A 22,181-nucleotide genomic window follows, 5' to 3' on the forward strand; every position below is an offset into this window, starting at 1 on the left:
AGAAAGGAGAGAAAGTTTTTCTACAATGTACCAACTATGTTAATTCATAAGGATGAGATTATAGAATGTGAGATAGAATGAAACATTTATCTAAGACACTCAATGAACAACTAAGAATCGAAACTAGATGTGAAAGATTTAACTTGCTTTATAAAAAGCTTTGTGTTGATATTGAACATTTCACTCACCATAATAGTAAGGATCCTTCTCATTCCCTGCACATCAAGGTTAAAGAAAAAGATTATATTTGATTAAATTCACCATTCACAATTGTCAAATACTTCATGGACAGTACCGGCACTTAAGTTGTATCTCAGAAAATGTTCTGACAATTCAATTACTTTACTGTGAAGGAAGTACTCATTGCTTAGGTATGTTGGCAAGTTATATCCTTATGGAAAATGTGTGGTGCGGTTATACTATGTTCCTGTCCTGCACATGAGTGTCAAAATATTGTGATGTATTATTTATAAATATTAATAACAGAACATCAAATATTAGGTGTTACGTCCTACCATCCCAGGGTTTGCGCATGAAATGAGCCTCCACCTCCTTTCTGTCTGTCCCGTATTTGTTTTCAGCTTCGAGGGTGTAGCGTCCATTATTGAGGTGAGTGGGGCTATCCAGCTGGAGACAGCCGTGATACTCTCTCTCAGTGATGTCATGGATCCTCGTCATGATGTAGCTCCCCTCTGTCACTGGTTTACCATCACAAAACCATCGTAAATCGGGCTTTGGGTTTCCTGGTAGGGTTATTAATACAAATACAATACAAGGCTTTCATTGGTTTATATTCTTAAAAAACAGTCTATATGTTTTGTTTTCCTTTTTTATGTGATTGACTCTATCAAATGAAATGAACCATATCATATCACTAAAGGACATTATGTTAATTACCTGACACACTGAATGGAATGCACCAGTGGTGGTCTGAGATTGCGTCACTCAGTTTAGTGATTTTGGGAGGAACTGCATGTCATGGAGAAATTAAAAAGCTTTAAAAAAACAGCGTGACACATACCACAAACGAGGACGTAAGCTTCTAAAAATCTGTACTTGAGTACAGTGAAATGTACAGTGAACATTTTTGATATATTTTTGATATTAAAATCTACATTAATTGAGTTGCTTGCCAGAGCATAAACATACAAAGTATATCCAGCCACAATGACGACTCTTTCTCGCCAACGATATTCTCAGCTGTGCAACTGATCTTGCTGTTGTGGTCCAGGGATGACAGGTTGGTGAGTCGTAGCACTGAAATCTGGCCTGATGTTAAGATCTGAGGAAGAACACATAATTATGTCATCCACTTTTCTTTGTCAATTCATCTTGAATTTATTGGAAACCACCAAAATGGTCAGTCAGAAAGTATAACTTACTATTATACACACTAATATAATAAAATCTACCAAAGAACATTTGAACATGAATTTCGTACCTTTTATACACATACATACATTCAAAACCCAAATACAACCAATTTACTGTGACAAAATAAGATCCAAAATGCTAACTTTTGAGATGGTTCTACTTGAAAGTGTTAAATATTTACCGTGAAATGTTGTGATACAAAATGCATTGTGTGTGTGTGTGTGTGTGTGTGTGTGTGTGTGTGTGTGTGTGTGTGTGTGTGTGTGTGTGTGTGTGTGTGTGAGCGTGCGTGTGTGTGTTCTAACCTCATGATTGGTCGCCAATGTCATGTTCCATATCTGCTCAGGTGATGGCACCCCAGAGGTCATACAGGACAGGTCCACTGTCTTGCCTTCCATTAATGTCACTTTGGATGGATTCAATGTTGCCATGGGAACCTCTACATACAACCAGGGAGTGGGGAGGAGGACGAGGGGAAGCAGAGGAGGAGGGTGGAGAGAATAGAGAAAAGGGGAATGAAGCAGATTTAGGATTCTTGGTCAACTCCTGCCTTCAGTTGAAACACAAGGCACGTAACGAAGACCACAGCAGAGAGGGAGAAACAGGCAAACACCATCCAGTGAAAAGAAAGACACACAAACAAAGACTACGAATTTAATCTCTCTCTCCGTCCCCCTCTCGGTCTCTCTTTTAAGCACACTAACCCCAATCAAACAGAGACAAAGTTTAAACACAGTGATGGTTACAGTGATTACTAGTGCATGTCTTAAGCAGACCGAGTAGTAAATTGATTGGACACAGTCTGAAGCCTCTGTCAAATATATCTGAGCGTGTGTGTGTGTGTGTGTGTGTGTGTGTGTGTGTGTGTGTGTGTGTGTGTGTGTGTGTGTGTGTGTGTGTGTGTGTGTGTGTGTGTGTGTGTGTGTGTGTGTATTTATGGGCAGTGGGAACAAAGAGGTCAAAATTCTTTAGAGCAGATTTTTACTCTGTATTTAATACTTTGATAGAAAAGATACCAAGACCCAAGGAAAAAGAAGACTGTGAATGAGAAGTGAATAGAAATGAGAGAAGTGTCTACATTTAAAAAACCTGTTCTCTTATGCTCACATTTCCGTCCTCCTTTTTGGTCCAGTCACAAAATTCTTTACACCTGGGCGGCCCCACTTATTGCTATGGTAACTCTCTCAATCACACCGATATGAACATTTCACTCTTTTCAGTCCATCTGTATTATAGCTTTATAACCACATGTATTAACAGGTCCTCAGTAAATTAGCTTTTTACTTCTACTGGAGGCATTTGCAGGTGAAGTCGAACCATTCATATCAGAAATTTTATGAATGGTGAAACTGATAACTGGATTAAACTGCTGTTGCAGTGACTGAAGTTACCTTCATAAGACTAAATATGTAACATGCCTACATTAAAATGTCAAAAACTGACTTGACCCCTATTCGTACATTATCCCAATGAAATGTTTTCTGATTATTCTTAAGCCCATTGAACTCAATGAAATCCAAAAGGGCGTTATATGCAACTGAAAAAATGTACATGTCTCTTAAAAACAAGCGATTTCGGGGGATTTAATAAAGAGTTCTGATTCTGATTCTAAAACCATGCAATGTACTTTGTGTTTCACAAGGTGTACTGAAAAACGGGAAGGTGGTGGGCTGGAAGTTGGATTCGCAGGCTTGTTGGCAGTTCAATCTCTTAGAACAGCAGGATAAATCTGCAGGGCAGCTGTGATTGTATCCTCATTACTTAAAGCTCAAGGTGTGAATATGTAACTGTGAATGTTTTAGAGTATTACTGAAAGCAGAGCATGCTCTATTCCTAAGATATTTTAAAAGAACATTAATTCTAATTAGCAAACAACACATTTTTGATCAGGTCTAATATACCAGCATCAATGTCAAGTCAACACTAAGGATGAGCATCTGGTGATGGACTGTGCAGATTGTACAGCGTGGAGAAACACGCTTTTGTTTGCTGAGCATCGCCTTCCCATCACAGAGAACAATTTCCTTGTCTTCCTTACAAAATATCTTGCAAACTGCAGTAGGTCGGTCTTGTTGCTGTCAGCCTACAGAACATTCTGTCAGTTTCTTCTCTATCAGGCACCACTTTAAAAGCTGCCCAGGCTTGACTCTAAGAGACAAATGTATAAATGATGTGCACACATAACAGGCTACATACACATTTTCCCAATATAAGATGATGTCTATAATAAAAGTGCGCACACACACTCACACACACACACACACTCACACACACACATGGTAGGCAAGTAATTATTTGGACCATATCAAATTTTTTTCTGCATATTTTGCAACTCCAGTTGTACAAACTTGAATGCTTATTGGATTTAATGCATATCAAGTAATGTGTATTTCTGTACAGAGGGAGGGTGTGACCTAAGGACGTCAACATCCAGTATCAAGATGAGCATAATTATTGGGGAGATTCTTCTCCTCAGGGAAAATGGGCCAATAAAGAGATTTAACAGACTCTGAAAAGTTAAAAACTGTAAAAAAAAAAAAAATTTTAGAGAGATGCAGCATATCTAATATTTGGGGCACGATCACAGAACCATCTAAGGTTCTGTTGCAAATAGTCAACAGAGTTGCAAGAAACGTGTCAAGAAGAAAAGATCTAAATTAACTGCCTAACTAAGATTTGAGAGGAATCAATAACTTGAAGCTGCCAGGAACCCATTGTCCTCCAGTGTTGACATATTCCACAAGTGTAATCTACCTATAAAGAAGTATAAAGAAGTACGAGGTGCTGTCAGAGATATGGCCATTGTAGAAAAAGGCTGAAACCCAACCACCTCCAAATAAGACACATACGTTGAAATGTCAAGAATGGGCCAACAAACATCTGGATACAGATTTTTTCAAAGGTTTTGTGGACTGATGACATGAGAGTGACTTTTGTGGACCAGATGGATGACCTCACGGTTGGATTAGTAATGGACACAGAGCTCCACTTGGCCTCATACGCCAGCAAGGTGGCCATTTTAGGATTGAAAATGGACTCAAAATCAACTCTCAGACCTACTGCCAAGTTTTAGAGGACACTTTCTTCAATCACTGGTACAGGCAAAATCTGAATCTTTCAAAACTTTTATTTTGATTTTTGATTTTTCACATGCATTAGAGTACTCCACTGTGTGGCTGGTCTGTAAAGGCCTTAAAGATGAAAACCTAACGACGTGGACCCCTTCTTCATCTGACTTAAACACTACTGACAAATGTTGGGCCCTTCTTATGCAGGTAATTGACAGTGAAGGAAAACAGTACACATCGCTATATATAATATTTACTATGCGCCCTCGTTCCTCGTGGGTAATGTGTTCCAGGAACCACATGCGATTAGTAAATTCCACAATAGAACAAAAAACTATTTATCGTAATATTTTATGGTAATTTAAACGTTTATGAACCCTCCCGTACTAATATTAAACCACCTTCTATCTGTATTACCTTTTCCCACACTCTTATCAACTGTTAAAAGCACTTTTGTGTCTCACAGAACATGGCGCACTTCCGGATGCTGTCAGCCAATAGAATGCGCATACGGTATCACGCAACTGCCTACCAAAAATCTGTGATGAGGTGACGTTACGAGCATTAATGTGCGAGGGTGCACTGTATAGTATTTTTGCTATAAAATTTCATGATATAATAATTAAAAAGAAGATGTATTGAAGTGATAAACTGAATTGCGTTTCTCAAAGTTATTTCATTGGGAAATAAAGGAAAGTTTGAAAAAGCTTGAAAGTCAGTTTGAAAGGAGGAAAACGTTTCCGCAGCCAGGGTGGTAGGGTGATGTCCCTATGTCCATTTTTCCCTCAATGCATCTATAAAACCTGCCATTTTTCCAGAACAAGAAGACAGCTAGTTACAGCTATGGTATGCAACCCTAGGGTTACATTACCAATCCTGTGTCAACCTTTGACTCCATTATTCCGCTGTGCCTTCATTCATAAAGCATGCTCCAAGAATGTACTATGCATTATAAGCATCAGGCATATGTGCCGGTAATATACAGTACAGCTGAATGGCTGTTTACAGCTCGTATTTAAAAGGAAAACATACTGCCCTCTGAATTGAAAGCCCAACACAATACACCAAAGCATAAATCCATATTATTATTGAAAGCGTCATTCTCACATCCATGTCATCCATTCTCTCTCTCTCTCTCTCTCTCTAAAATTGATTACTATGACTACACTGTTTATGTCACCGGTGAGGGCTATCGAGTTATCCAGAATCACTGACTGTTATCCAGTCAGCTTTGTGACCATCTAAGACTCGTCTAGACAAGTGTTTTAGAGTCCATGAAAACAGCAGCACTAGTCAAAGTTACAATGACCTCCTAATAGTATCAGATGAGGGACTTGTCTCTGGACTCTGTTAGATCTTAGTGATACATTTGAAAACATTCACTGTCAACATCAAATTTCAAACACCCATAATGGGATTAAAGGATTTAGGTTAGATTGGTTTTAAATCTTTTCAGTTTGATCTGTTTCAGTTTGTACATGCTAATTGTAAATCTTTCATGCACATCAAAATTAGTTACAGAGTTCCCTAAGGCTCTGCACTTGGATCAGTACTTTTCGACCTAAAAATGGTCTCTTTAGATGGTATTTTTAGTAGATATTAGGGATGAGCGAGTACACTGTATCATCTAAATGATCTGTATCCGGATCTGTACTCGGAATGGGCGTGGCTTAAACCAGAAGTGGGCGGGGTATGACTGGAAATGGATGGGGCTTAAATCACTACATTATTTTAAGTCTGAACTTGATATGGATTGATCAGAAATTGCCATATTTTGTGTTTTTTTTAAAAACTATTTACAGAACACCCTCAAAATTGAGATTCAAATCAATGTTTTTGATCACAAAAGTTATGTAGCCACAAGAGGGTACAAGCCAGTGTCTTATTGTGCCGGTCCCAAACCTGGATAAATACAGAGGGTTGCGTCATGAAGGCGTAAAAATTTTGCCAAATCAAACATGAGAATCAAACCTATGACTTCCATACTGAATCAGTCGAGGCCCGGGTTAATAACGACCGCCATCGGTGCTGTTGACCTACAGGGTGATGGTGGAAATTGGATTGAAGAAGGTCGAAGAAGGAGAGGAGGAAAGTGTGTTCGTAAGAAGAGAGAGAAGAGGAACGCCAAGGGTATAAGACTGAGAGTAGGGATGTACACACAATATAAAATGTTGTATAAATTTGGTTCCACTTCACGATTTTGTCTCACATGTTGTTGATTCTTGAAAAATATTTTCAGTTTGTTATCTTTAAGTTTGAAGCCTGAAATGTGGCAAAATGTCAACAAGTTTTTTGGGGGTCCAATACTTTCGCAAGGCACTGTATATTGGTAGAAGGATGTTGAGTTTTGAACTGCCAGGCAGGAGGCCTAGAGGAAGACCAAAGAGGAGGTTTATGGATGTAGTGAAAGAGGACATGAAGGTAGTTGGTGTGAGAGAAGAGGATGCAGGAGACAGGGTTAGATGGAGGCAATTGATTCACTGTGGCGACCCCTGAAGGGAAAAGCCGAAAGGAAAAGAAGAAGTTTTGATCACAAAAGTAGAAGAATTATTTACAGAAGGTATTAAGGCAAGGCATTATAGTTTTAATTTAGTGTTCTGATTTGTTTTTATCTATTCCACCAATTTATTCTTTATTCTTATTCTTTCAATGATAATCCAAGTTATATACAAATAATGTCCGAAAATCGCTGTCTAAGGGAGTTTTATTAGTTGCAGATTTCTGGGAGGCCGAGTGTTAAGGTGTGGGTGCGTGTGTTTGTGTGTGTGTGTCTGTTTGTGCATGTGTGTGTGTTTGAGTGACTGTGAGAGGGAGAGAGGAAGCGAGAGAGAGCACGTTCGTGTGTGTGTGTGTGTCTGTGCGTGTGTGTATGCGTGTGTGCGTACGCTATGTAACAGTTAAAATATCTATAGAGTATCTATACAAATCATTTATTTGAACTGAAGTGAGAAAGTGTCAGACTAAGAGCAAGCAGGTAAAAAAAAACAAAAAAAACCCCGACTGGAATGGAGGCAGTGACCGATGCGACACGAACAGTTTTCATCTCTGTTTGGTCAAATGCACCACGTACATTCATCAAAACAAAACAAGTTCACCTAGTAACCTTCAATAGACCGAAATATATATAGACAAGCTAAAGAAAACCTAAGGAAATCAACATGAGATACAGCGAAGCCACGCACAGAGAGATCAGTCAATGTCTGTGGCGCACAGACTCTCTGTAGGGAGGGCCAGGCGCTGTGTGTGACTGGCCAGTCACTGAGGGTGACAACAGTCAGTTCTGAGGATTTTAGGACCACAAGTTTTGACAAGTTTTACTCGTATTGTACTTGTCAAAAATGCATTATCTGTACCGGATACTCGTCTGAAACGAGTAACCGGGTGGAAACACGAAACCTAACTGTTGCTAAAATATAATGGAAAAAAAACGTTAAAATATGAGAAACATGTCAAACTTATGTTCTTTCATTTAGAACACCTTTTTTATTTTAATTCATACATTTATCCTTCAATCCAAACAACCTTTCTTATTTTAATCTTCTTTTTCAATTATAATTTCATTTTATCCCAGAGGTCTTTTGCTTCAGTAGGTGGTCCTGTGAAGAAAAACTTTTAAAAGTGATTCCATTGGTTCATTTCAGTTGAGCTGGGTTGCTATTGGCTAGGGCAACGTATGTCCCGCCCCCTTCTCGCAAGTACTCGGCTCAACCTTTGTAGATATCTAATAAATCTTCAAAGTTATCCAGGTGGCAAACAATACATTGCAATCAATGGAACTAGATTAAGATAATCAGTTGATTAAACTTCAGGCGTGTCTTAACAACCCAAAAACCTGGATGACCTGTAATTTTCTGCAGAAAAAACTGACGTTATTGTGCAGGGCCCGAAACATCTCAGAAACACATTATCTAATAACACGATTTTTCTGGACAGCTTTGCCTTAGCCTCCAGTGCCAGGAATCTGGATGTTATCTTTGACTGTAACATGTTTTTAAATATGGCATTTCACCTGAATAATATTCTCTCTCAAGAAGAGTGGAAACAACATTGATTTGTTACTTCCAGGCCGGATATTTGTTATACCCCATTGATTGTAAACATCTCTTCCGGAATGTTGCCGTGCTGCGCTGAGTGCAACTAGTGAATAAACCATACCTGTTTAGAATTCTTTGAACTGTGGAATCCAGAAAAACAATTAAATATCTTTCTTGTCACGAATAAAGTCATGAACTGAACAGATACAAACATATCTATCTTTTACTAAACATGTTTTAACAGAGCACTACGCTCCAATGCAGGGTTACTTCTGCTCTCTGGATTTCCAAAAACCAGAATGAGAGCCAGAGTCTTCACTTATCAGCCCTTTTCATGTGCATTTCTTGTCTTGAGGTTTCCACTGCTTAAAATGCTATTTTTTTCTTGTGTCTCTTGCCAAGTGCTTGCTCATGGGGAATGTCAGGTCTACATAAAATAGGGAATGACCTAGACCTGTTCCTTTGGATATTCTCATGAGAGAAGTTAGGCTGTGATTTGGCACTACTAAGATAAAACTGACTTTACTAGGCTATATCTTTGAAAAAGTAGTAAGTGTATTGTTGTCTTCATGCATGTGAACAGCACCTTTTGCAAAAAGACACAGGAGTCTGCTGTTTGTACTGGAAGTTACATATATACAGTATATATATATATATATATATATATATATATATATATATATATATATATATATATATATATATATATATATATATATATATATATATATATATACAGAGAGAGGGGGGCGAGATACACACAGATACATAGATACATACTGTATACTGTATAAGTATATGTACAGTATATGCACGGTACTGGTACTTCCAAATGGGGGTTGGAATCTAATGGTGAGTTTCATTACGGCACTACGGTCTTTTATATCATTTATACTTTGTTTTTATGTCCTATATTTGTTTCTGATAAGTCTTAAGGAATAGTACTTTAGTAATTAGCCTAGTATGGCATTTAAATGACCAGAAGTGGCGATTACAGATTGAAATTTAATAAATGACAACTTACAAAAAATTCAGCTTGCAAACAACCTCTGAACAATTTGTGTTTGTAGTTGGAGGGCTACCCGAGTATGTGTGTGCGTTTGCATACGTGTGTGGGTGCATGCATGCGTGTCTGTGTGTGTGTGTGTCTGTAGTATTTTCTCACACCTAAATCAACCTATGAACAGTGAACAGTTGTGATGTGAAGTTCGTTCATTTATCCACTGTCATTTCCAAAACACACAGGAAAAGCATTCTCTGTTCTCAGGAAAGCTGGTTGTGGTTGTTATCATTTATGTATTTAGAAGATTTTAGCTTAAAGTTTATATTCTTGAGCAAGCTTTTAGGGAAGCTTAGACAAAAGCTAAATCATGAAATGAACAGTAGTGCAAAATTTTTAATTATTTTCATCTTATAAAGCAACCAACTAAGTTTGCACCTGTTGCTGGAATTACTTGAAACTTGCATGCACATGATGTTACTGCAGTTATTTTAGTGAAGTTTTTAACGGGCCTGCAGTGGAAACAGGCTTTCTAAGTGGAGCTCCAGGAGTAAAAAAGTCCACAGTCCACAGGGACTGAGAGAGAGAGACAGAGAGAGAGAGAGAGAGAGAGACAGAGAGACAGAGAGAGAGAGAGAGACAGAGAGAGAGAGAGAGAGAGAGAGACAGAGAGAGAGAGAGAGAGAGAGAGAGAGAGAGAGAGAGAGAGAGAGAGAGAGAGAGAGAGAGAGAGAGAGAGAGAGAGAGAGAGAGAGAGAGAGAGAGATGCATGTGGCCTGAGATGTCAGCCTGGGGCATCGTTGGGCGCTTCCTCTGCTTTGTGCCTTCCTTATATGTCTCTTGGAAATGTGTTCAGACAGAAGAGTAGGCATGCAAGCAAACCGACAGATGGAACACAACTACTGTAGTACTGTAGACATGAAAAGACAGCCTGACGAATGGGAACGCCAAAACCAGTGATAAAAAGCAACTACATGTAGAGGAAAAGGCCAACAGTTTGTCCATACTGGGACATTTTTGGTGTATTACTGCTATCCCTGGGGTATTATTTTGCAGCCCTGCTTCACCATATCCTCCTACTCGCATATCATTTTGCCAGGGGGTCCCCTACCCACCTCTGCAGGAGCAATGTTGTTACTGTGGTAATGCCAAAAATAACCTCTGCTAATGGAGGCAGAGATCAATAAGTGTTACCAGTGACAATGTTGGCTTCCTGCAGGCTAACTTATTGTTTGCATCCTGTGCATACTGACTGCAGTGAGCTATTTTTGACTACTCCACTTGCTTTGTCAACAAAGAAGGCAAAAGACTTCAAGATTTATATTTTGGCTTATGACAGAAAATTTGATTACAATTCAACTGAGAGATAAAGCTTTTCTAGCTGCTATTGTGCATTTGATAAATTTATACTCTCACTTTACAATAAAAAACTGGATCTGAATCAACTTCTTGCCCCAAAGGCCAGCCGCTTTCCATTTGTTTACCTACTGTCATGCTGAACTTTTTTAGCTTTTTTCTCAGAAAGTCAGAGCAGGTTGTACTCAAAGTTTCCAACTGATCAAGTTGTAATCTGACCCACTTTATGAAAAGGAAAGAGCCTAGAATAGAGAGCCACAAAAAAATCCATACAAAAGACAAGAATTAATGAACTGCTGCTGACATTAGATTCTACCTTTTTTTTATCAATAGCACATACATGTGGAATATTTACACTAAACCATAAACGTAATGGCCAGTACATTTTTCTGTTCATTTACTGCAACTGAGAAAAAGGCTAATATTAAATCATATCCACAAACATGTTTTCAGAGAATGTCTTTCTCTGCTCATAAAAATGTGATTACTGTTGTTGCATGGCAGCTGAGTAATCTGGTGGAGCTTTCCATAAGACCAGAAAGAATTTTTACTCTGATGATCGAAACATGATGATTCAGAAGAAAAGGAAATTAAATCTGTTGACTGACGGTGAGTGACTTGTGCTATAGCAGGAACAGCTCCAAAATGTCAGCTTTGGGTCGGCCAAAGTAATTTTGGGACAGGCCTTTTCTTTACACAAGTTAACAAGTTAAAACTTTATGCCTTTCCAACTGGTAGACACACACACACACACACACACACACACACACACACACACACACAACTGGCTGTTGTCACTGTCTGGAAGGTGATGAGTGTCTCTATTTGACACTTTACATCTCTTCTTCTTATCCTTGTCCCGTAAGGGGTCGTCACAGCATGTAAACCATTTCCATGTCAATCTTCTGCATCCTCCTCTCTAACACCAACTGCCCTCATTTCTTCCCTCACTACATTTATTCACCTTCTTTCTGGTCTTGCTCTTGCCTCATAGCTCCATCTTCAACATCCTTTAAACAATATACTCCCAATCTGTCCTCTGGACGTGTTCAAACCATTGAAGTCTGCTCTTTCTAACATTGTCCTCCAAACTATCTCTTCTTGGCTGTTTTCTCAAATGAACTCATTTCTGATCCTATCCAACCTGGTCACTCCTAGAGAGAACCTCAACATCTTCATTTCCATCACCTCCAGCTCCGCTTCTTACCACACTCACTGTTGATCCCAAGTACAGTTATTTGAAATCCACCTTCACTATTTCTTCCTGTCTCACCTCTACCCTGAACTCCACTGTCACACCTGCACCATATCTCACCGCTGTTTATCTGCCCTCGTACATGTACTATTCTAACATACTTCTCTGCCACTCAAGACTTCCTCATACAGTACCACAGTTCTCCTCTGGGTGTCCTGTCATAGGCTTTCTTGACACTAAACATCTAATTTAAAAAAAAAAAAAATCAAATGCAGACGTACCTTATTATTCACCAAGACAGTTTTTAAAAAAAATGTTATCATAAATGACACAGATGGTGTATTCCTCAAACCATACCAAATATTTTGTTAATGTGTTTGCAATGGGTTTTATAGATCAATGCTTGCACCCATTTTAGGACAAGAGTTGTAGTAATATATCTTCACCTTTATTCTGGGAGAGATCTATCAATGGGTGAGCTACATTGGAAGTGGCACATTGTGCTGCCAATTATACAGTTTAGGAGCAAATCTATTTTGAGGCAAAAAAAAGCACAGGAAGGATCTTCAGCCATCTTGCTTGGATTGTTTTTTAGGTTTTTCTCGAAGCATTAACAGCTCTGAAATTGACTTGATTGACTGAATTGATAGTGACTTAATCTGGTGCTACTGAAACACACACTATACCGTATGACTCAAAACTGAGGTGATTCTTGAGATTTTCTTGAAGGCGTTCATAAACTGATACATGTTGTGTCATAACAATTAATTCATTCAGCTGGAATGTACAATGTAGGAGTAATGATCAGAGGGTCTTTTGGGTATCATCTCCTATGGATGGACTGAAAAAAATCGCACCAGCTATCAGACACACCTGCCACGCAATCCATCATGAAATTAATGAGAACCTCAAGGACAGGGTCCTGTAGACATACACCACTGTGTGTGTGTGTGTGTGTGTGTGTGTGTGTGTGTGCGTACGTGCGTGCGTGCGTGTGTGTGTCCTTACCACAATTAGGTAGTGTCAGTCTGGAGAGCAGCTTGCGTCCTCCTCCATCCTCAACACAGCGCAGCTCCTGAGTGTCTGCTTCATCTCCTAACGACAGCTTGATCCACATGTTCTCACAGGAGCAGTGAAGAGGGTTCCCTGACAGGATCCTAGACACACAAACACACACATAAAGGCAGAAACTATCAAGAACAGTGAGAAGTGATGTAGAGTTGCTTAAATAAAAATAAATAAATAAATAAATAAATAGATGAAACAAAGGAAAATTTTGGTGTTTTTGGAATCACACTTTGCTTTTCTCCAGACAGATGATGTACTAAGTTTTGGTCAAACATGAAAGCAGCTGCTTATCTTAGCTAAGCGTAAAGGAATCAGGGGACACAAAAAGCTTATGCAGAGTGAAAAAGGGCACTGCTGTTATGCTAAACTTACAGTCTCTGGATTGTGCTTTCCCCCCAATTGTGAAGACATTGGAGATACAGTTCCTTCCCCTTGTGTAACCCCTTCTACTAAATGTCGCCATAAACAATAAACCCAGATCTAAACATCAAAATGTCACATCACAAATCTATAAGTAATTTAGAGATGATAGTGCATGTAAATGTTTCTCTGAATGCTGTGATAATTAGCAAGTCAACAAGAGCATAAGTACCAGATAGTCACAGATGGACAGCTAATAGAGAAAGCTAGTCCAAAACTCACAGATAAGAGATGTTGAGATGTCTGAAAATCCTCCAGGACAGTGATGACAGGTTGTTGTCTTTCAGATTCCTGAAAATTAAGTCAAACAATATTAAATGAGATTATAATACCACAACACTACATTAGGTTGATGTAATTTGATAATTACAACAATTAACCAGCATCATGCACTTAATCCATTTAATATGTACCAAACTTCAATTACGTTAAACATGCCTAAAATGGAACTACCTTAACCCACCTGTATTAATTAGCATTAATGTGTCAGGCTGGTCCATTTTTTTACTTGATTAAAAACCCTTTGTTAATCTTACAAATAAAGGTTTACATCTTGATTAAATCTGTATATTAAACAAACAATCTACATAAAACAGAGTCATGCTTTGTAGAAGATAATGTATTATAATCTGAACAGTGCAGTAGAGAGCAGAAAACAAACATGTGTGTACTTACAGGTACTGTAATTTCAAGTTGTTTTGAAAGGTCAGCTTTGACACATATGTTAGCCGGCAGTTTGTCACCGTTCTGATAGAAAAACAAGTTCAAAAACATCTTTGTCATCCTCACGAACCGTCCAGTTATCAACAAGTGCAACAGTGCAAACAGCCAAAACAATTGTTAAACTCTTGATCAGACCTAATCAAGTGAAGAAGAACATTTGTTACCAATTTTATGTTAGTGATGCTGAAGGAAAATATGCACCAACAAAGGCACTTTTTTTTAAACATCTAGACATTGTTGTTTTGAAAACCTTATCTGTAAAACATCAGTATATCATTTATTGGCTATAACTCATCTCAGAAAATGATGCCACACCGTTTAATTTACACAAATAATACTGCAATATAACTGATATATTTTATATCTGTTATATTGCAGTATAACCGATGTAAAAAATATATACAGTACTGTACATCATCTGTTTATATTTATTTAATCTAAACTGTAAAACATCTTAAAATTAAAGACCCTTGTGGCTATTTATCAATTGATGGCATTTCTTGTTGCTGTTTAAAGAACTTAATCATTTTCCATTTCCTTTGGATTTTTAAAAAAAATGCATTTAGTTTTTAATGTAAAATTATTTTGATATCTGCTTAAGTTCCACTTCCATAAACCAGAAGTATAAATGTCCCTATCAATGGTCATTTAGTCAGCTGCTGTTCATGCATATCAATGAGTCAGTGCCACACCAGCACATTTATCTGTTCATTTATAAATATGTCAGATGTCCCAGTTCAAAACCTCCTTATGTAAAAATAATATAAAAGCTGTATGGAGACTCAGGTGGTTTTAATACGGTGCATTTTTTAGTCATGTTAAAACCAGATGCAGAGTATGTAGCAGTCATCAGCTGAGGAACGCTGCAGGAGTCAACATCATTATCTGATTGAAACATTGGTTGAGCAGATGTTCTGTGATTGTGACTGATCTTATCTGAGACTCAGCAAAGACTTTCTTTACACATTAAAAAAAAACAGGACTCCTAAGAATTAAACACTACTATACTGTTATCATAATGGTTCCGTCACCTCCCCCCTAAAACTATTAACACTGCGTGGAATGCAATGTGTGCAAACAGTTCCTCAGACACGTGGGACAGTTGTTCGGTTATGTCTCAAACACTCATCCCGCCTGCAGTTGGGGTTTAGTGATTGCGACCACAATTAAAAGCATATACATTTGCAGTTTGTGCTTTGTAATAATCGAGGTACCAAATGGGATGTTGGCTGGACCATCTACTTAACAGATTATTATGTGCTACTTGTCTGAATATTCTGCCTAAGATAAGACATCAAATGAGACACAGATGCGTAGAGAAACACAACCACATAAAACCAGGGATGTTGTTACCAACACAGAAAGCTCTTAAAGCAGCAGATGTGGTCAGTGCCCTGCCTTGAGCTATGAACAAGAATTATGATTAAAAGTAAGATGATTGAATATTTTTAGCAAACAATAACAAGCCTAATAAATATGCGAGTATAAAATCTAAGGGTAAATCCTTTTTTTTTTTTTTGCATCAAACATTTAAACTCAGAACGTGACGTGAACCGCCACAGAATATAAGATATATAATGCAACAAACTGTTTTTAACAAATTATATGACAAATAGCTTGAATACATATCCTGCTCTCCAAAGTGCTGGTATAGGAAGAGCTATAAAGACTTACAGGTTCCTGAGATTCTTGTAGTAGTGCAGGTCTTTGTCATTGATGGATGAGAAGCTGCTCTGGTTGGCGATGTATCTGTCATTGTAAACAAGAATGTGTCAAAAGGCTAACATGTTGATGGAGGGAAGCAGAGTTAAGTTAGAAACGTTAAAAAAAATGAACCCCTGAGGGACTAGTGATGATAAATTGGACAGAGGTGAGATGGTAGGTTTTAAAAGTGGAGAAATAGGCACTCCCTCATCATTTCCTCAGCTGCAAGGCATCGGCACTTGTCTCCAACAGGAGATGACTCTGGGCAAATTCTGCTCTAAAAAACATGTGCTCATGTGCTTTTCAAATATCAGGGCATCTGAGGATATTTACGTCCTCAGAAAACCTGCAGAACAAACTGATTAACGTCTCACATATAAAAGGCACAAATTTGGCAGAGGTCTTCAAGCTCACTGCTATTTGGTTGTTGTTTCTTTGGCTAAATCACATGATCGTTAAATATTGTTTTTGTTAAGGGAATCGACTGGGAAATAAAACATCTATAGATGGAATCATTGATTTTCAGAAGCAATGCAAGGCCTTGGTGTTTATATGTTTTGAATGGAAAATGCATTGTTGTTGCAAGTCAGTCAAAATCAAACATAATATTTTGTATCTTGTCTCTTGTCTCTAAGATAAAAAGAAAAAGGTTTCATTCAATGCATTTGAAAAGATGTGTGACACTAAAAAGACATATTATGCTCAAAAATATTTTTTTTCTGCCCAAAACCCTGAAAGAGTCACTCACATTAGTGATACTGCGATTATCGGGGGAAGAAATATCATTTTAATACATATCTTCCAAACCAGATAAACTGAGGGATATTTTCTCGTTAGGAAGATGGGAAATAAATAATTAGGTTTACGAAACCAGTAAAAGATTTACACTCTTTATTAATTTAGTTTGAGATTGGTAACCAAGTCAAATTGTGTGTACTTAGAAAAAGGACGTTTGGCCAATTACACAATTGCAAATTAGACTATAACCCATCTCCCAGGTATTTGGCATGGTCATTAGGAATTAGACATCATCAGGATGTCTATTCACATCAGCCAAGCAGCCGGTTAATGCTTTTCACCAGATTGGTAGCTCATTTAAGTGTCGCCCACTGCTTCTCCCAGTTCATTTCTTACCAGTCGTTAACAGCAAGGCTGTTCATCTTGGCCAAGCCATAGACTAGAAATTAAATATATCAATCCTCTGTTTAGCATTCAGACATAAATGTCTGCTTTAATTTCAAGACCAAATGACGACTAATGGAAAATGGGCTGGAAGGGGTGTATGATGGGCTGCATTTCAATGCAAATTTTATGTCATGTTGACTTCTATCACCCAAAAATGAAAGTACTATACCAGTCTTCAAATAAAAATGTTGATCCTGTCTCAATAAAATCCACCTTTTTCATTGAAAAAAGATTTTTCAGCATCCCTGTGGATGATTTAAATACTCATATGAGCCATAATGGGAAGTGTCGGTCTAACAATTGGACGGCGGTGTCTCGTCTCTGTCCACAAACGGATACAGACTGGGCTTTGTCTGGCTGTCAGAATAAAGTCTATCGGACTATTTCCACGCTGCTGTGAGGACTGATGTCCCCATGGTATAGAAATAAGTCTGTTTTGCAATGTAGGTTACAAATGATGCGCACCTACCGAATGAATGGAAAGGGCATTGATTGATTACAAATGTTACATGTGCTTCATAAATGCGTTACAATTCATCAGTTCTGGTTCTTGTCTGTCGGTGCGGACGGAGCCTGTCGGCTCCAGACACAGCTGTGGGGCACTGTGGGGCAAGTACTGGTAAAATATTCATAAATTCGATCAAACCTGAAGATTGAAATGACACTCATTCGAAATCCGACATTTGCTTTCCATAAGTGATGCTTCACAGAAACACTCACATGTCGGTGATATTTTCCATCTCTGCCTCGCTCTGCAGGACGGGGAAAGCTGTGATTCCCCGCTCCGGGTCCACGCAGGAGATCCGGGTGCTGCCGCAGGAACAAGACGACGGGCATGCCTCTGCGGACATCCACGGATCTCCCGAACCCACTGCCACCCCGACGACCACGACCCACCACCAGCAGCAGCACCGCCACGACGCATACCGCGTCCCCGGTGAGGAGAGCGCACCGCTCCCGGGTCTCAACGCGCTCATCTCGAGGACCAACTTCTGCTATTCGGTTCGATGACAAAAAAAAAAAAAAAAAAAAAAAAGCCACACGGCCCGGCCCAAGTCGGCTTGGGACAATCCCGGCTAGAGCCAGTCAAAGAAATGAGAAATACACTCAAGGAGAATCCGATGTTGAGGTGGATTCGGGCGGTGGGGCTAGAAAACAGTCGGCCGTGGCATCAGAGACGGGCGGCGAAGGAGACGAGAAAACGGGAGAAATCGGAGTCGTCCCTTCCCGGAGTGTCTCCTCCAGAACCCCGCTGTCAGTCAGCTGGTCAGTCAGAATCAGTCTGACGGGTGTGTGCCAAGAAGGATCTCTCTCTCTCTCTCTCTCTCTCTCTCTCTCTCTCTCTCTCTCTCTCTCTCTCTCTCTCTCTCTCTCTCTCTCTCTCTCTCTCTCTCTCTCTCTCTCTCTCTCTCTCTCTCTCTCTCTCTCTCTCTCTCTCTCTCTCTCTCTCTCTCTCTCTCTCTCTAAACACAATATTGTCTCTGTGTGGATGGAGTGGATGGGTGACTCTCAGCAGAGACGGGTCAGGATGGGAGACCTTCCAGCTATCCTACATGGATGGATGAAGAGGACAAAAGAGAAGCGGAAGGGTACCAGCATCAAGCTGATCACGGATAACTTGATACCTCATTGCCCCCCACCCCCCACCCCCCATTAGGAGATTGCGCCACATGCGCATGTAGCAGGAAGGTTTCGGGGAGCGGGTCAGGTGCAGAACAGAAGGGGTTCTACCCGATGATACACCACAAGGACTATGTGAATGTGTGTTTACCCGTTAATTACTAACCCGTGTTCATCTGTCTTCATTCTGAGGCTGTCAGGGTGTCAGGGGTTAAAGCACCCCCCCCCCCCCCCAGAACACCCGTTGTGTTTCAAGCGCTTTGCCTAAAGTGGTGAACAAGGTGATGGTCCCTGTGATCAAGAGACTACATGAGGAGGGACAGGGAAGGCTTCAGTGTTGAACATGTTATATAACTTAGATGGTAAATGAGAAAGAGGGGGCTATCAACTTAGAGGCGCTTCGTGTCATAATCTTTCTCATCATCACCCGTAATCCTCATTACAATCCTCATTATCATCTGCTGTCATGATGGGTGTTTCATGGGCAGACCTGTTCACTAACAAAAAATATCCTGTCTAAAGGAGGTCTTATTTTATAGAAGTCACGCAAACTTTGCAATCAAAGTCAATAAAATCAACTTGATAGATCCAATTAAAAAGTGTCCTTATTGAACATTTATTCATCCTATAAGTTTTCATGATGCAGTTGAGCTGATGCCCCCCCAAAAAAGGTGGATGTTGAGCTTCTCAAATGTAAGAGATAAAATAAGAAAGAGTGAAGGAATCATCAAGTCTTGTTGGCATGTTCCAGACTAGCTGTCAACTGGTTAAATCATTAAGCCATATTTCAGGATGATATGGGGCTCCGAGCCAAACCAGTCCTGAATTAATAATCTGTCATTTTAGAGTGGAGGCTATGCAGCATGCCAGTCAGTCTACAGCAATAGATCTCTCAGGCTTGGATCAATTTGGAGTTTATCTGTCTTTTGTACTGTCCAGACACTGAAGGACAGTCCAGCTGCTCCTCTTCACCTTGTATGTAAGGAGCAAGGAACGACAGCACGTGTGCCTGTGAGCAGCAACGACACACTGCAAGTGTGAGGACTCCTCTTTCCTTTCTCATTCTCTCCAATGTCCTGTCCCCTTGTGCTGCTCTAATGTGACGTTTGTGCTGACGCACAGGCAGTGCTGCTGAATAGAGGAGTGTAATTATGGATCCCTGTCTGTGTCTGAACCAATCTGGTGGTTGACTGCCTCGGAAATATGGGTGAACACAAAGTAGGCGTAATTAAAACATTGTCTAATAAACAATATTCCTATTTCTTTCTGTTTATTTTTAAATTTGAAAGAAATAACCACTTCAATCATTTACCTATGAAATATAACAATAATAGGCATGAGAATAAGCATCTGTCATCCATTTATTTAGAGTACGATAATATGCAGCTTCCAGTGCCAAATATGCAGCCTGTTGTAGTGCAAAATATAAATCATCTCTTTATTGCCTTGGAATATTTAAGGTAAGACATGGTTTCAATTAGCTATGAGGTGAGTTTGTCAATCTAAAATCAATAGAGAAGTTGTTCCTCACATTTTAAATGTGTTTTTAATAAACTCCAACACTTCTAAAATGCAGCCGCTTCTGTCAGAGGGATTTTTCTGTATGGGTCTAAAATCAAATCACAAGTAATATCTGAGATGAATTTGATACAAATAATTGTGATTTAATTATAAAAAATTAACTTCTCATTTTGAACACTGTAATGAATCCATCGGACAGTTGGCCAATGTATTTTTTGTCTCACTTATCTTTACTGATGTTTTGATGTAAAGATCTGATCTTTGCTAGCTGTGTATCATGATTTTTTTGTGTTTGATCAAAATCAGGTAAAGTTGAAATAATCTAATGGGTTGTGTCATCACCGAGCTGATTTGTTTATGACTTATGTCAGAGTACTGTAGGAAAATCTCAAGTCCTTGTTGTTGCTTGTTAGCACCACAGTCTCCAGTTGTGACACCACAACTTTGAATGAGCATATAATTTGTTCATTAATGGTAATCACTTTAGGTTCACATGAGGTTATGTGAAAGATTTAAATATTTTCAGAGCAAAGTTTTATTGCATCTTTTCATAGTTTATCCATGTAGGCTCCTAAAAGACACACAGGGGCTTATATCCTACTTTACCCTAAGCTCTAACAGCAGAGAGATGGGGTCATAACCGGGACACCAGAAACAGTCAGTTATATGCAGAAAACATTATTCTGGGTAATCCAATGTGCAGTGTTTTTCTAACTTTATTAACTGTGAGAGGTTTGGGCACCAAAAATGGATAAAGAAAATCAGTTCGATGAAACAAATCCCAGCTCCTTTTTCTCTTTTTGTTTAATTTGCTTGGCTTTGGTTTGAATGACTTTAACATGTGGAAATTGATAGTGGGTAGTGCTTCAGTGGACCATGTATGGTTAGTGAAAACAAGGGTTATGATTTGTTTCTCTTTTTTCATTTAAAACCATTGAATGGCCCTCTCTTTTCCGACCTAAACAGATACCCCATCCCCATGGGAAGCAGTCATCAGGTATCCAAAATAATGAATGCAAGACCAATTATTGTGCTTTTAGATTTTAGTGATTTTTTTTTTTGTTCTGTCAATTCACTTTTAAACATCTGATTGTGCCTAAAGCAGCATACAGGTGTGAATGAGGGCTCCCATTGTGTAACCCTGTATACGGTACCAAAAATTTGGACAGGGTCGAAACGTTTGATTGGTTCTCCATATAAATGCTGTGACGTGAACCAGTTCGATCCTCTGCATACAAGCCAAGTGTGGTTGGAAGAATTTATCCACTGGCGCCCTCTCGTGGCGAATGGGTTGTTTTGACACTCAACTCGACTGTCTTCTTATATTTTGCTATACTGTACTATATAGAAAATAGTGTTATTTTGGCCGATGGCAGTAAATAGAAAATAAGCATCGAAAGCATGGATACTTTTAACGACTTCGTTCTCAGGTGGACTAACACATAGGTGTACACAGTCTTTACATGACAAGCCCAACATTCTCCTTCTACGGTCTTTCTGCAGTTGGTTATTACCGACCATTCCTATGTATACAATGCCACACTGTTACCTCGAAGCACAAAGTCAGCTTTATCAAATGTAAAACGCTGCAGTATCGCTCAACTCTGCTTGACATGTATACATAACAGTTGTGTTTTAACACATAGGCTCCTGCTTCCATCTTGTTTTTTTCCCTTGTGCGTGTGTTTGCTTAAGTGTCTCTGTCCCATTGTCACTGATCTATCACTGGTGAACTGGTGAAACCACCCACTGTGTTTGTGATCCACTCTTTAGTCATTTGATTCCCACTGAAGAGAGAAACAGAAAATTAATTTAATGGCAGTTACAGCACAGTTCACAAATGATTGGCAACCACAATGGCAAATAATGCCCCAAAGTCATAAAAGCCAACAACATCAGGGAGGAGAGTCAAA

General features: G+C 39.2%; 1 protein-coding gene across 3 annotated transcripts in view; it reads right to left on the minus strand.

The window, feature by feature from the left end:
* The window catches only part of ntrk2a (neurotrophic tyrosine kinase, receptor, type 2a), a 79,574-nt gene extending 61,129 nt beyond the window's left edge, over positions 1–18,445 (minus strand). For 2 of the 3 annotated variants that reach the window (XM_068311010.1, XM_068311009.1), the window contains exons 1-10: positions 17,848–18,445; positions 15,913–15,987; positions 14,191–14,262; positions 13,738–13,806; positions 13,036–13,184; positions 1,680–1,813; positions 1,150–1,282; positions 898–969; positions 516–743; positions 189–215 (exon numbers count right to left, since the gene is read on the minus strand). In XM_068311010.1, the coding sequence (XP_068167111.1) occupies positions 189–215; positions 516–743; positions 898–969; positions 1,150–1,282; positions 1,680–1,813; positions 13,036–13,184; positions 13,738–13,806; positions 14,191–14,262; positions 15,913–15,987; positions 17,848–18,104 (1,216 nt within the window). In that variant the 5' untranslated portion in view covers positions 18,105–18,445. The remainder of the gene's footprint in view (positions 1–188; positions 216–515; positions 744–897; positions 970–1,149; positions 1,283–1,679; positions 1,814–13,035; positions 13,185–13,737; positions 13,807–14,190; positions 14,263–15,912; positions 15,988–17,847) is intronic. The other variant, XM_068311011.1, reaches the window with a different exon arrangement.
* Between the last annotated feature and the right edge of the window lie 3,736 nt (positions 18,446–22,181).

The sequence above is a fragment of the Antennarius striatus genome, chromosome 3, assembly GCF_040054535.1.
Source record: "Antennarius striatus isolate MH-2024 chromosome 3, ASM4005453v1, whole genome shotgun sequence".
Taxonomy (NCBI): domain Eukaryota; kingdom Metazoa; phylum Chordata; class Actinopteri; order Lophiiformes; family Antennariidae; genus Antennarius; species Antennarius striatus.